The sequence below is a fragment of the Sparus aurata genome, chromosome 3, assembly GCF_900880675.1.
Source record: "Sparus aurata chromosome 3, fSpaAur1.1, whole genome shotgun sequence".
Classification (NCBI taxonomy): Eukaryota; Metazoa; Chordata; class Actinopteri; order Spariformes; family Sparidae; genus Sparus; species Sparus aurata.
In genome coordinates, this window is record NC_044189.1 from 14,704,404 (window position 1) to 14,721,161 (window position 16,758).

At 44.3% G+C, this 16,758-nt stretch overlaps 1 protein-coding gene across 3 annotated transcripts in view; it reads right to left on the reverse strand.

Annotated features, from left to right (window-relative positions):
* atxn1a (ataxin 1a) overlaps window positions 1-16,758 on the reverse strand; it is a 102,572-nt gene that overhangs the window by 10,075 nt on the left and 75,739 nt on the right. For 2 of the 3 annotated variants that reach the window (XM_030411873.1, XM_030411875.1), the window contains one exon: window positions 1,397-3,765. In XM_030411873.1, coding sequence (XP_030267733.1) covers window positions 1,397-3,256 — 1,860 coding nt within the window. In that variant the 5' untranslated portion in view covers window positions 3,257-3,765. Of the gene's footprint in view, window positions 1-1,396; window positions 3,766-12,167; window positions 12,707-16,758 lie in introns of those variants that run through there. The other variant, XM_030411874.1, reaches the window with a different exon arrangement.

Below are 16,758 nucleotides of genomic sequence, written 5' to 3' on the forward strand. Positions count from 1 at the left end.
GTGGACGAGTCACAGCGTGGACAGATGAAATAGATTAACTGGCTTTAACGCGCACCCTCAAAGACAGTGAGAAGGCTGCGTGTGTGCATGCGTGAGTGTGTGCAAGTGTGTTTGAAGGAGTTCGGTGGAACCAGAGGCAGAAAATAGAAGGATAAATTGTAGCATGGTATTAGATGCTTGGAGATTGCCGAGAGATCGAAGTTTGAAGAGGGAGGGTTCGATGTCAGAGTACAAAACATTATCTGGGAGCTTGTAACCTGAGTCCTATTCTAAATCGGCGCATCAGGTATTTTACAGGAAATCAACAAATACTTCAAAGTATATCATATGGCAGTAGAAACGTGGTACTGTATCAGTGCACTAATGTTCCTGGCTTTGCTGAATACTTGAAAGAAAACCTGATGAGTCGACTCCAACAGTCGAATCTTTGAACTTTCAATAGAGCCCGTTACCAGAAAGTGCCAACGTGACATGCTGACATACATGACAACCATCCAAGTACACTGAACTAAATCACAGAGGGAATAGCAGAGTCCTGTGAGATTATAGAGTCATTGATAAGGGAGCGGCTCAATTCAATACTTGCCATTCAACATTAATAACACCAGCTATAGAGTGTACATGAAAGCCTTCTTAGGGAACTCGCTTGGCATTGCATTGTGCTTATGATTTTAGGATGGAGTTTAAAAAAACTGAAAACATACAGTAAAACCAAGCTAAAAAAAACTAACCCATAATGAAAAGATTGTGAAAGATTGTTCTCACTTAAACTTTTGTTGTCCAGCTAATCGTTTAAGTTGGAAAAAAGTTATAATAGGTCCTGATAGAAGCTACCGCAGATAAAACGTATTATCTTTGTAAAATCCCACTAAGAAAATGCATTTATGGAATAGTTTTACTCTCTTATACTATATATAAGACAGTTAAAATAGACACAACTGAAACCTCATGTCTGTGCAATAACAATAGACGCTGCACTGGCAGTCAATTGGCTTTAGCACAAAGACTGCTAGCGAGAGGACTCAGCATCTTCTGTTTCTTTTACCTTAAATTGTGCCTGTATTATGTGTTTTGCTTATGTTCTGATTCCTGTTTGCCATTTGTACTGTTGATGCAGTAAAAAGTAATTCTAGAAAGTTACGCTTGTGTTTATTGAAGGGCTTGACATTGTTAGCTAACGGCTACTCATTGCAATGACAGTATAAACACTTCTATTTGGGTAAGGATTGAACAAACATGGTTAAATCCTGTTTAAGGCAAGCTAGTAGACGTGTTTTCCAACCTTGAACAGAGCCAGGCTCTGCTGTCCATGCCAAACTAAGCTGTTTGCTGATAAAGTCCATTATTAATGCACAGACACAAGTATGATATCAATCTAAGTTGTCCCGTCTCTCACCTGTGCACGATGTTCACCAACAGAAAACTGAACCACAGCGAAGTTTGGTGAGGTGTGGCTCCCTTCAATGCGCTCCACCGTGGACGAGTCGATCTTCAGCTCACTGCTGATCTCAGCACTCTGGATGAAGTCCTCTGTCTTCAGGTCCTCCACGCGTTTCAGCTCCCCATCAGCCAGCTGGATGATGGAGCCCTTGATGAAATATGGGGGGAGTGATGGGGGCGCCACCGTACTGGATTGAGGAGAAGGAGCAGAAGGAGCGACCAACCCTGGTGGAGCAGGAACAATGGGCAGATGAAGCTGGGCTTGGACCACTGCACCTGAAGCGGCCTGGTGATACGAGCCAGTGGAGGTTTCCAGAGTCTCTCCTTTGGGGGCAGTGGCAGCGATGTATGTGTGTGGGAGTGTGGTAGGAAAAGTTGTTGCATGGGTGGATGAAGTTATGTTGGAGGTTACAGGTTCCAATGTCGTTACTCCACCTCCACTTACAGGGATGATGACCGGTTGGGCGCCAGGAATGAGTAAGTGTTGCTGTAAGCTGGTGTGGTAGCTGATTGGCGTATGCTGGCTCCCATTGCCCCCCGCGATGTAACCAATGATAGGCGGCTGTGGGTAGATACTGGTGGAGGGAAGCCCCATTGACAGCGACTCTGTAGCATTGTGGGTGGTCTGGATAACGGTCTGGGGTGACAGTGTGCTGACAGCAGCTTTCAGGCTGTTGACACTTAAAGGGGGTGGAAAATTGAAAGAGGAGGTGGTGTTGGAGCAGGAGGATGTGCGATTGACAGGCTTGCCCAGGATGATGCCGCCCTTCTCCAGGTGTGTGGGGGCAGACGTTGTCAGCTTCTCAGGGCTGGCTCTAGGTGGTACCATCTGGTGGTCTCCATGACTGTTGGGCATAAGCATGACAGAGGTTCTCAGCCCTGAGGGATCATGAGTAGAGTACTCTGATGGCATAACCAGCTGGCGGGCCTCGTAGGAGGACAAAGAAGAAGTGATGTCTCGTGATTTGCTCCCGTGCTTAGAGAGGCTGGACTCTGGAGACACCCCAAACCGCCGGCCCCTTTCCAGCTCTCCATTGTGGAGCTCTCTGGGTCTGGAGTTGACTTCCTCTTTCCTGGTGTGTCCGTCCGAATACTGCACCACCACCTGGGACATCCCATGTCCCAAAGTGTGGTGGTGATGCAGTGAATGGGGAGGAAGGTGAATGCCTCCTTGGTGATGAGGTGACGGCACAGTCCGTGGGGATGTTGACATTTGAACATGGTGAGGGGCGAGATCTGTTGGGGGTGGAGGCATGGAGGTACGCTCTATGGATGCTCTCTGCTGGTCATGTTTGGAGACATGTGAAGGAGCACACACTGTCTCTGTGTGTGAGGGTCTCTGTACGGCCAAAGAGGAGGAGGAGAGGGGTGGAGGTGGAGGAGGGGGTGGAAGCAGTTGAGGGGAGATGTAGCCTGTGTATGGGGCAGTGTAGGGTGAGGCTATAAACTGCAGGTTGGGTGGCAGTTGGGTGTAATGGACAGTTCCTCCTACTGTGGACTGTGACAGTGGGGACGTATACACTGTGGGAAGAGATGAGACGAGCCTCAGTGAGGAGGAGGAGGAGGATGAAGGGTCTGATGTGGAGAAGATGGATTTGTACTGGGGCCCATCAGACTGACTGGAGCTACGATGGCCGCCCATGCCACTCTCATTCCCACCGGCCACACTGGCGAGCCAGGCCATGTTCTCTGTGCGCTGGCTGTCAGTGGCGGGTGGCATGATGGGTGTGCGGTTTTCAGATGGTAACGTACATGAGGGGATCTCCCTCTTCTTTGGGGGCAGACATTCATTACTGCGTTCCTGGTTGGACTTCATGCTGACTTCGCCTCACGTCCCTCAACTGTACTTGCGTTACTTTAACTGGACTTCAATAGCTTTTCCTTTCTTTTTGTTCTCTCTCTCTCTATGACTTTCTATCTCACTTTCTTTTCTCTTTTTCTCACTTTTGATGAGCTGTCTCTTGTCTTTCTTTAATTAGCTACAAATTAACTTTCCCAATCTTTTCACTTTCTGTCCAGTTCACCCAAGGCTGCTGAATCAGGTCTTTGTCTTGATTGCAAAGCAAATCCAGGCCCTAACAAGCAGGTGAGGAAGGATTTAAGATGGAGATGAAGATATGGAGGGGTGGTTAGAGGGGAGGGGGTAGGGCGATCTGTTTGGTCCAGGGGTCTTTAGCGCCTGAAGGGTGAGCTCAGTGTGGTAGGGGAGAATGTCACGACGTCACACCTGCTGCTGCCGCCGCTGACGACGGGGGGCCGAGTGCGTCGCACTTCATGTGGAATCATTTCCCTGCAAAAGCAAGCCTGCTGACACCCAGCACAATCCTGCGGAAGAGAGAGATAGGCAGACTGTTAGGAGAAGGTGTAAATCTCACACATATGATTAGATAAATACTTACAAAGTTAAGGCCATCTATATTTCCCAGCACTGCACGAGTGCATCAGCTATTTGTTTTTCAATTAAAAAATTAAATAAGCTGACACAACAAGCTACCCAGTGCACCTCATCATACAGCAAGTATGACTGGTTTGGGTTGCGTTCTCAGTGAAAATGTAAATCAGCTTTTCCTCACTGTTTGGTTAAAGCGTTAATTGATCACAATATAGCAACTTAAAGTAGCCTAGATCAGGTTTTGTAACCTGTTTCAAATTCGGTACTAGGACTGTGTGATATGGACAAAAACATAGAAAACTCAAGACACATAAATGAAAAATGAGGCATTTGGGAGCCAAAGATATTCAAGGAGCACAATCAAAGAGGAGAAACTATGAAGCTATCTATTCATTGCCAGGAAGGTCGGCAAACAGACCATGAGCCAGCAAACTGCAGACACTCTGCAACAAAAAACTGAGGAGAGCAAATATGTGTACATGAACTGTGTTTAAAGGGACTTCGGGCTGTTTTGAAAGATGATTAGAGGCCATGTGCTGATGAAACGATGCCCTCCAGCAACAGATTCAGGAGGTGAAGTTATAATCTGCACTATCTCCTTGTAGGTGGGCTGAGTAACGAGCCGTTTTGTAAAAATGTGCATTACATTTCGTTATGAATTCATTCATGGATAAAAAAAGTTATTAAATATGCCATACATACTCAAAAATGAAATGAAATAATAACGAAATTCCATACATGAATTTATCTTTTGCATGAGTTACTGGTGACAGTAGAAGTAGAAAAAAAACAAAAAACTTTACGAATGATCAAATTCAAAGTCTTAAAATTAGTTGTTGTTGTGCCACCATGCAGCTATTTGATGTGATTTTTGGTGCGTCAACAGTGGGTAGGCAAAATAATTGAAGCAGAATATCAATAATCCAAAAAGTTCCTGTGGGTTTCCAGAAGCTTGCACCACCACTAATAATAGTAGAAGAAGTTTCCAGCACCTGATGTACTTGGACCTCTGATAACAAGCCTGTGCTGTATTCAGTAAAGTATGTGTGAGTGTGCACCACATGTGTGTGTGCCATCTGTTAGCGAGGACCCCCTGCTGCAAAAGATAGAAAGCTTGGTGTGAATCTCATAAATAATGTACAAGCATGTCAGGCACATGTACCCACCCACCCACCCACACACACCCACACACCCCCCACGCACAAAGGCACAGACCATCTTGCTTACTCTAACACTGACACCTGGGCATATTCAATTATGCTGACACATGTTCTTTTCCTGACACACAGCACAACCTCACCCACAAACGCACACTCTCTTTTCCAAACCAGTGCGCAAAGGCAACACGCACACACACACACACACACACGCACACACACACACACACACACACACACACACACACACACACACACACCGGCTCAAGTGTACGTGCAACTTCAAGACTTAAAGACATTTGCACACTTGAGAGAGGGCAGAGTATCAGTTGACCAATGCACCACAAACAAAAAATGCGCAGCTAGCAAAGCTGTTGTTACAGCAACAACTGGCCAACTGCAATACGAGGTGTGTCACTTCAGTTCCTCATTTAAGGGTTTGCAAAGTCAGTGAGTTCACTCTGTCAAGGGCTGAGTGTGTTCTATCTATGCAAGAACTACCGCAATAAGACCAAATGAACCGGAAGGAAAATGGGAATATTTTGCATCTGTTACTGCAAAATGAATACATGAATAAACCGACTCCCACTAAAAAGCCAACCATGAAAATATAGGCTGTTCACATTTGGTATTACCATCCATCCAGATAAGATCACAAGTTGACAGCTATAAGCCTGTCAATCCACGTCTGGCATTAAATTTGTCTTTAAAATAAATACATCGCTGGAACAAATGGATGCAACATGTTTTACACAAAGAAAGAAGTATCTGCTTGCATACGTTTGCTGAATTAACAAGTAGGCCAATAATGTGTTGAAGACAGCCTTTCACATTTTTTATAATGTTTTTCCAAATGCAACAAATCTCAAAATTGAGCGTTTTTTTCAGGGAGTTTGGGGACTTCCTCCACGGACAACAAAAAAGTAGACTATTAGATACTGTTTACTGTATTTGTGAAATTTGACATGTTTACCATCATCAAAATGTGCACATGGTGAAAACTCTTTAGACATGAAAATAGACAGGCTGGTACAGCGATGCCTCGACATACTGACATTTTTATGGGGGAAGAAACAACTAAATGTATTACATTTAAAGGCTTGAATAATTTGAAAAATCATTTAAGTTTAGTTTTGCAAAGTGTGTTAAGTTTCTCCTCGTACAACAACTCTTGAAATCATGCATATTGAAAAGGAGTCTCAGGATATTGTGGTTACTAGTTCAGTGGTTGGCTGAAACAAACATCTGCTGCTAACATAGGCAGGTTAACAAAGCCCAAATACAGAAATGAGACAGGGAGTAGTACATTATGCCTGCTTTTCTTGTTGTTTCGTGGAGGATGTCAGTTGAGAAGGCAGTCCTTCAATGTGGCCTGTGACACATGGGCATTCACTGTGCTAAAATAAAGTCTCCACATGCGGCACAGATCACCTCTGAGTGATGGGATCTCAATGCGTCTTGGGAGTGCGATCGGATCACTCAGGGCGCATGTTGGTACCAATGTTAACAGGGCCTGAGACTCTTCAAACATTTGAAAGGTATTCAATCACCTAAAACATGTGAAGTCCCAGGCTATAGTTTCTATTGTGAACTTAATATAAAAGGCATATCTAAACATCATCCAAATGTACAATGTTGGAAATTCACCTTCATCCAGGTTTATTTCATGATATTTTCTATCTGTTAAAGAAGAAGAAATGGAACTGTTATTTGGCCTCCATCTTTGTTTTCTCTAGCAGACATGCCAAAAGTCGTCTTCAAACTTGACATAATGAAAACCTCTGGCGCAACATCATTACACTAGATTGAAGCACTTATTTTTGGACATTTGGAAATACAGGGAGTCTGTAGACTTGGAGCAGAATGGAACACTTTGGTTTGCTAACATCATTGAATATAAGACTGCAATTGTTACTGACTGAACTCACATTAGACTTCATAACACTGCCTCTTTTATTGGAGATGAGTCCGACCCTCTGATCTCTGTAGATGCAAAGCCACAAAAGATTTAATCCTTCAACCAGAATGATGGGGGTCAACCTCTGAAGGCTCATTCGATAATTCCTGCAGAGTGACATTAAGTGTACCCACTGTGTGTTAGTGTGTGTGTTCTGTAGGATGAGGGACATCTTGCATCTCAAGCACATTCCCATGATTGTGTCGCAGTGCTACTATACACAACTGCAGAGACAGGCGTAGGAGTAAACACACATGCAAATTCACATGCACATATAGTACAAGAGTCCCCGTGCACGCTCACACACAAATACACACACACACACACACACATACAGTGTGTTATGGTAGTAAGCGCACGCGCACACATTCTCAAGCGCGCACCATCTGTTCAATCAAGCAGGAATGACTCAGAGGTGTGCTGAGAGGTACTGTTGATCGGTGAGGTTTCAGCACCGAGATGCAATCTTCTCCGCCTCTCCCTCCTCTACCTCCACTCGACTCCTCTCCTGCCTCAGCCGGCCTACTTCTCCTTCTTCATAACTCCGTTCTCAATTATCATTCTTCCATCTAATGGTTTTATGTTCCTAATCGTCTGTCTACTAATGTCTTTGCCTCTTGTCTCACATTAATCTCCTCCGTGTCTCTCTACTGTACCACATCTCAATAGCTGTACTGTCTGCGCCGTGTCACGAAACAGTATGGATGGATATTCAACAAGCCCTTGCTCAAACGAAAACTTCGAGATAAGAGGAGCATTATGTGTCTGAGAGCTCTCAGATTAGAGACATTTCATATCAGCTGTCACATCAAACACTGACAGTGTACGTTCTGCCGCAGATCTCTTCATGCTGCCATCTATGAGGGCTTTTATCTTCAGAGCGTCACTTCTATAGCTCTGGCTTGCGAAAAAGGTTTCTGAGAGCACCAGGAGGAATACTCTCCCGGTACACATACTATAATGCGTTGTGCAATGGGACGCAATGTACCACTGTTACAGGCAGAATGCGTAGGAAGCGCGGTAAGGCAAGGCAACATATCATATCATATTATATCATATGTACTGTAGCCTATAGTGTAGTGTCACCTTCATGATCAAAGTGATGAGTAGAAATGTGGAGTTTGTGGGAGATCAAGAGGTTCACAGAGACACAGCGCTGCCTCTACAATTATCTCACTAATCATAATATTATAATATTTCTATGGTCGTTTAATGGTGTTTGCGCCGCTGAAAATACACACAAGAACACAGTCACCCCTGTAACACAATGTCTTAGAGTAAACATGAGTACAGGTGTAGTTTTTAACATCACCAAATAAAAATGAACAAATCACCTACTGACAACTGCTAGAAAAAAAGTCGTTCGTCATCTTGCTTGGCTGGTGAGTTATACAACGAGAACCTCAAATGATACAATATATAGGAACTTGAGCCTTAAAGCAACATTATGTAGATATTGGCAGTTTGTGTGATTTGGCGCCCTCTGCAGTTTCATACATATCTGTGACCATTTTGTCAGACGTAATATAGGTGCCAACTAACAACAAAACTCACCAATGTTACATGTATGTTGAAGTAAACATGTATGTAACGCTGTGATCCTACGCCCCTCACCGAAGTTACAGTAAATAAGCGATAAAGACAGAGACACCATTCACCCTTTCACCACACCAGATCCTGAAGGAAATATGTGACGTTTTTCTGTGGCTCATTTTTCTGCCAGCTGTTTGGTGCTGGGCAGTCAGCTACAGTGGGAATTTAGAACAGCTGTGTGCTGTGAATGGAAGCAACACTGATAAGGGAAAAAAGTGAAAGACGCAAACATTCTCCGATAATTGCCTCCACCAAGGAGGAGGAGGTTGGTTCGTTTGGTTGGCTGGTTTGTAAGCAGGATTACACATAAACTATTGAAAGGATTTGCACAGAACTTGCATGGAGGACGGGTCCTGGCACTGAAGAGAACCCTTTAACTTTTGGTGCAGGTCCGGTCGATCACTTTCTTTAACGTTGCAGTGTTTAACGTTTTTTGTAATTTCTCAGGGAATAAAGCGTGAATCTTGACGAGATAAATCCAGTGTACTTAGGTGGCTGGCATCTATGACTCAGTATGATTTGATGCAGACCCAAATAAAATCTAGCAGATCTAGGATCTAGCAGATTTAAATATGTTTTATTTGATATTGGATTAGGCATGAACGAATTAAAGGCTGTTGGGCCTGAGTTATGCATCCCACTGAGTACTGAGTCTACTGAGTTTACTGAGTCATTAGAGCAGATTTAACAGAAATACTCCCGGAACAGAAGGGGAGATACATACATACATACAATTATTGAGTTTGGCTTGGGTCCTGTTTCTTCTACTTTAAGCTGAAGTGTCAGTGAGTAAACAAGAAAGAAAGAAGAGAAAAAGACTGTACTGAGAATGACGGCGAAGAGAAAAAGACTCAATCTCGCTCTAAACCCCTCAGCTGAGACTCCACTGAGGGCTACATTCCCTCCTTATTAACTCCTTCCAACACACAGGCTGAGAAACTTTGGTATTTCGAAGAAAAGAACAGCAGCAGCAGCAACAATTACTGCAGAGGATAATCAACAAAGGGGCTTGAGGGAGGGATAAAGAGGGGCGGGACAGTGAGGAAGAAGGGAGAACGGAGGTTTGAGAGTGAGGAGAAAGTCACATGGGAGAGAGAAAGAGAGACGAGCTCAACTGACCTACATCGCAAAAAGAGAGAGAGAGAGAGAGCTTTGCTTCACTGAAACTGACACTCAAACACACATTCACTAAAAAGCTATGTCACCTGAATCGTGCTGAGTTTGCAGCGTGTGCGTGCCTGTGTGTGTGTGTGTGTGTGTGTGTGTGTGTGTGTGTTAGTGAATGTGTGTAGATATCAGATGACCTGTAACCCAAGCCGTCTGTCCTCCATGTGCTTTAGTCTCACACACACACACACACACACACACACACACACACACACACACACATTCACAAACACAATGATCCGCCTCACCAAGTCTGTGTGTGTGTGTGAGTCAGTAACCTGAATCATTCACTCGTGCACTATACTATTGTCCTTCTACGGTCAAAACAGAGAATGTGTGTGTGGGCTATATGTCACCCTTTAATTCCTTTCACACACACCCACACACAGGTACATATAGTAGACTTGTTTTTCTTTCTTTCGCGCGTAAACCATCAGGACAATAAACATGCGGATTTATGGATAAATGCAAAGTACTCACACTGATGTTTAAAACCCTGCAGGGAGATTAACCTGATCTTTCGTGTATCAATTATGTATAAAAAACAACATGTTACAGTAATACACATCAAAACCACATACACTCTTAACTGCTGCGTTTAAATTATATGACAATCTATAATTTATAAATCCTTTTAGTTTACTCAAGCAGCAGTGGAGTGCTTTGTGGCCATAGGCGAGAGTCCTACAATAGTATGGCTAACAATATTGTCATTATGGTCATTTCAAACAGTTACAAAATGTCAGATATTAGTTCCTTTTCAACTTCATGACACATATTTAAGGAGTTTTTTGTATCTGCCCCAAGGTTGCTCATACGATATATTCTTAGTACAGTAGCCTGCTGCTGGATGTCTATTAGTGTGTAAGTTCATTAAAAGAAACAAAAAACTGTAAAATATGTCTTTTTGTGTGTTCGCATGCTTGGCCAATAAAGAACACGAGGAAGCTACATGGACACTTGACACACGTTCAACCCGGCAGCTTAAGAGATCTCTGCAATCGCCAAAGTTTAAAGGTGGACACCCGAGATTAGTGTCACCAATTCAGTATCCGCCCAAATGTTAAATATGAACACAACCTCCTTTTTCGGCTCCCGAGTTATGCCGTTGACTCACGGCCAGAGTTTCTGCCGAACGTCATGATGTCCCAGAGAAGCTGACTTTTGACCTTTCGGGTATAAAATGTTACCACCTATTAGGCATTTGTGTGAGTTATGGCCAAAAACCTTTTTTTCACAGCTACCTTGACCTTTGACCACCAAGATCTAATCTGTCCATCTCTGAATCTAAGATGAGGTGTGCGCCAAATTTAAGGAAGTTCCCTCGAGGCATTTCTTGAGATATCGTGTTTACGAGAATAGTAAGGACAACCTGAAAACAAAATGCCTCCGGCCGTGGCTGTCGCTGTCGCTGGGGGGCATAGAAACGGATGTGTGCGGGCTACATATGTCTGTTGTATTTGAGTGTGTGTGTGTGGGGGTGTGTGTGCGTGATTGCCCAGTCATAATCATAATCATGATCAAAGGGATAAGTCCAACGTGATGTGTTATCTCACTGCTAAATATAGTCCAGCTGGAAAGTACAGTGTTGCTGCAGGCTTGTACTTCTCTGTCTCTCTCCACTTCTCTATTTCTTCCTCTACGTCCCCTCTGTAGCTCTCCGCCTATGTGCTTCTTCATTAGTGTGGGTGTGTGTGTTTGCATATGTGTGCACACGCGCGTGCATGTCACGGGGCCCTTCGCCAGACTGGGAACTCTGACAAGGCTGCCACTCTCCACTAGTGATTACACACAAACAACAACAAACACACACACACACGGGAGTATGGTCAGATAGTGAGGGAGTAATGGAGGACAGATGGAGACAGAGAGTTGGAGAGGCAAGGGGAAGGGAAGAGGGAGGGAGGGAGGGCGAAGGAAGGAAAAGAGAAGCAAGAGCTAAGAGTTACACAAACAAAGAGAGACAGCGATGGAGAGACACAAACGACTGTGAGAAAAAAAGAGAGAGTCTCTTTCAGAAAAACAAACACTTGGGCAGCGTTGCATGACTTGCACTTTCTCACCCCTCGACAACCCTGAGGTTGGGGCGGGGGGGGGGGGGGGGGGGGGGGTAGACACACAGACACACAGTCAGGGAGAGCCTGAGAAAGAAAGGAGCCAATGGGAAGCAAGGAATGAGAGAAATGTGTGAGGAGAGGAGAGAGCGAAGAGACAGAGAGGGGGATACACTTCAGGAGGAACGGGAGAAACAAGTGACGACGATTGTAGAGGAAAAACTAGGGCAGACGCAGTACGCACTAACAAACGACATACTGTGATACAACAAGAAAAGCGTTCGGGACACACAGACACACACACACACACACACACACATGCCGACTCCCTCTCTCTCTCTCTCTCTCTCTTCCCCGCACACACACTCCATTCAGGACAAGCGCAAAACTGCGTGAAGTGTACTTACCAGGGTAGCAGGAGTAGCCCACTTCTGCAGCATGCTCCCTCTCCCCCTCTCATTCCTCTCCTCCCTTAACTTCTCCTCCTCTCTCTCTCTTCTGCCGTGTCCCTTGTACGGCACCCTCTCTCTCTCTCTCTCTCTCTCTCTCTCTCTCTCTCTGTCTGTCTGTCTCCCTCTCTCCTCCTCGGGCTGAAAATCCCGAGCAGATTCAGGGTACTTGTGCTACAAACTGCTCCCTGCCTTTCTCACTCCCCCCCCAACACACACCAAACACACACACACACACACTCACACACAGCCAAAAGTCCTCTCCTAAATCTTGACAGCGAGGCAGGAAGCTCCCTCACTACCGCTGATGCACAGCACTCAGGTGATCTCACACACACACACACAAGCACACACACGCACACGAAATTGGTAGCACACACTTGCACACGCCCACTGGGAGGGAGTCCCGCATGCAGAGCTCCAACGTGTATTATGCAAGGGGCTGAACGCGAGCCAGAGCTCTCACACTGTCTGCCCTACACACACACACACACACATACACACACACGCGCGCACACACAGGGCCCCTCCCACGGTTCGCTCGGCCAACTTCATCAGGTATTCATTCAAAAAACACACACACGCCAGCTGGCTGCACGCCCAGAGACCGCTTACAAGCAGCGAAAGAGAACGAGAGAGAGGAGAGTCAGAGGGAGAGGGAGGGAGAGGGTGGGAGGTTGTTTCAGTGAGAAGGGCAGAGAGGGGGAGTGTGGGAGAGATAAAGAGGGAGGGAGGGAGGGAGTGAGTGAGGAGTAGAGATTAGAGCGAGAGAGAGAGTACATGAAAGGGTGACACATGGGCAACTCCAGTACACACACAGATATGCGTGTATTTTGAGGGCTGGGACGACAACTAATCTGTCACTTTTTTATCTCAATTTATCGATTAATCGGGATCTATAAAGACGTCAGCCGCAGTTTCCCTAAGGCACAAGGCTGCGTTATTCAAATTGTTTGTTTCATCTCACCGACAGTCTCAAAGAAAAGATGGTCGCTTTAAAAATGACATGAAACATTATAAAAAGGCAGCAAATCCTCACGTTCGAGGGGCCGGAAACACAGAATGTTTGGCATCTTTGTTTGGTAAATGTAACACAAATCATGTCAGGATTACATGAATCATTGACACACATGTCCATACATAAAGTCAGACATACGCAAATTCCTATAAATACACTTACTATATATAATATGCAAACAAAAGCAACGTCAGAACCACAACCTACTGTATTCCCCCCCCTTTTTGGAGATATAGTACTGTACAGTAGGTGTCACGCTCAGGCTGCACTTCCCACTTTCCACCACTAGATGTCACGACTGATCCCCTCACTGACAGTGTACAGCAGTCTATTTCCGTTAGTTAGCTGACCTAGTTAAAAGACCATTTGGAAGTAAATATAGATGAAATGTGCTCCTCAATGCTAAGAGATGTAGCACGCACAGGGAAGAAGTGAGCACTCGCTCGTAAGATGTTAACACACAAGCACATACACGCATACAAACACACACACACACACACACACACACACGCGTGCGTTCTTGTAATGATTCCCACCGGACTCAAACGTTCTAAACATGCACCAAAAAGCACATCCTGTTTGTGTTAGTCGGCCTTCCTGTCAGCATGATATCAGTCCTGGTTGGATATTCATGGAGAGTTTAACTGTTGCGAGGCAGGAGGCGTTTTGCAAAAGTTTGCTTTCAATGTGGTAAAGAGGACGAAAAGAACATACAGAATGAGCCCAGAGAGGCTCGGCCGGGTAAGAGGATTAAAAAGTGGTAATCTGAGAGTTCTTTCCTGCACATTTTTTAAATTTTATTTTGGGAGGCATCTTTGGTGATGAGCACCCACAGCTTTGGCATTTTAAATGTGTAAATCAGGCAGTGTACAGTGTACGATGCCGATGATGATTCTCTTCTCAAACACTGTGTTGGTGCCGTTTTCTGCGCACTCATTGCGGAAACTGTTCTGATGTCGTTTGTTATTGTTGTTGTTGAAGATATAGTTCCTGATTTGTCATAGCGCTGTGCCCAAAAAAATCACAACATTTCCTTCCTGTTTGGAAATGTAACCATCTACTTTTGGAAATTATAACGTTACCCAAGTGTGTCTCTTCTCACCAGTTTGTCTTGTATACATTGCAAACAAACCTTTGCTTCACTCTTCAACACCAATGTTAGAGTTAGAAAAGAAAATGATCTGATTAAAAACAAAAGTTTAAATGCAGTCAACAGAGACTGAGAGAGAAACCAGACGAGACTCAGCTGTTCCACGGTTGCTTCTGTTTTGTCTGGTGACCTCAGCGGCACAGCAAAAAAACTCACCTGTTGCCTTGGCAGCTAATTGGAGCCCCTCAGCATTTAATCATAATTCATTTGTGTGGGTTTGTTTACAACCTGCCGCCGAGTGAAAGCAGTGTTAGAGCGAGAAAAAAAAAAAAAAAAGGAAGAAAGTGGGCGTAAAGAACAAGCACAAAGAGTCGAGAAAAGAGGAAAATCAACCATGAGGGACTGCACGTATTTTTGAATGGTTGTTTTAGTTTTTGTCTCTGCGAATGTCTTTGTTCGTCCGGCCTGTCTCTGTTTCTCTCGATCATTTCTGAAAGCACACAAACTCCCACCTTCCAACAACAAACCCATGCCTGCGACCCACATAAATATCACATTTTCTAACCACTTCAACCCGGGACCCTGTTTTGGTTGGAGGGTAACAGATAGAAACTATTAAATATCTCAAATGTCACCACTTGATCGTAACTTGCTAATATCATGTGTCACTCCTTCTGCAAAATCCTTATTTTATTGTTCCAAAGCTTAATAATCTCTGCATAAACCTGTCACTTCCTCATAATTTACACTTCTACGATATGACTGATGGATTTTATGTGAATTACACGAAACCACAGAGTCTCTTAGTTACTTTATACAGCTGGAGAAGAACATGGAGAGCTTGTTAAGTTTTTTCCCCATGTATGTATACTGTTGCTCATAAAAACATATTGATTATCTGTATGGACTAAACACTAGCCATTGAAAACAAATCCTCCTCTGACTCATTTTACCTTATTGGAGAAAATCATTATGATTATCATGCTTGCAATTTAACGATGGCCCACTAAGCAGATGCAGACATAAATACAATGCCACGGTACTTAGTCAACAGCTCGTGTCATGTGTTAATAATTAAAGCGCCATCTGAACGGCCCACCATCATAAATGTACTCTAGCCCTAATTTTTCGGGATAGTTTCATTTATCATTGCCTCCACCTGGTTTCCTTCCGGGGTCTGTATTGCTCCCTGTTTATTATATATTCTCACATTTTTCGCTTGTGCCGCTCACTCATCAGGAGGTGAGAGAAAGGGTGAGAATTGGTGAGTACCAAGAGAACCCTACACGATGCTCCCTTTAGAACAATGGTACGGAATGCGACCCACTGCAATTTTAACTACAACGCGTATTTGTAGATGGCCACAGATGGCAGTGCCATGGATAGGCTCTTCGAGGAGCAGAGTAAAAATGAATGAATGAAAGAAAACTGATGAATACTAGATCACGCCAAAGAAGTGAATTATTCTTTCCTCAGAATTTATAGTACAGTTAAGAGCATTTAACATAAAAATGCTCTTGTACTCCACTCATAATAATGTTATTTTTCATTATTTGAAAGTCATCAGAATGCAGGAAACAAAGTCTCAGAAATTACATTTCTTTCTGAGGAAGTCCCCCCAGATCCCTCACTCTGGTTTCTGAATCCTCTGACTGATATCGTCAAGTCTGCTTGAATTTGCCATGACTGATTAAGTGAAACTCATTAACTCATTAACTGCTTTGGGATTTTCAAACCAGACCTACATGGCGGCTCTTCTGGAAACTTTCTCTTATATGACGAAAAATAAAGTAGTTGAAATAAAATGCGTTTTTGAAGACGTTTTTGGGCAAAAATAAGCCATTCAGCTGCTGATCAGTCGGCTCAGTCTCTGTTTCACAGGAAATTCCAGAGGCGGCGAGTGGCGGCGAGTGGCGCCGGATGCTCCTGGTTTGCAATTAGTAGCCTAAAACTTCAACTTTGAGCGGTGGAGAAACGCGACGCTCCAACCCTCCAAACGCAAAGCAGCGCTACCAGAATGCACTGCACGGCTGATTACATAGATCTGTCCAGGTCATCACAGTGGAGCGGAGACTCGGGCACCACTTGTTGATGCCTTCGCCTGCTCAGTGGTCCTCCTGGACTGTGATGTAGTTGTACCTCTTCTCACGTTAAGGGCTTTTTTTTCAATATGACAAGTTTATCTTCACTGGAATCGAGGGGCTAAGGACAGAGGATGTTGTTCATGTTGCAGATTGTAAAGCCCACTGAGGCAGTATGATTGCGTTTTTTTTTTGGCTGCATAAAAACAACTAAGATGGTTTTACTTTACAATGAATGGGAAGCGTAGAAATGTCGGCTCCCGTGGAGACGTACAATTAGTCAATAGTACAATATTCCTCATCAAACATGGCTCGACTCTCCTCTCCTTTCATTTGTTCTGTCTTCTGGCGGAGTGGAGA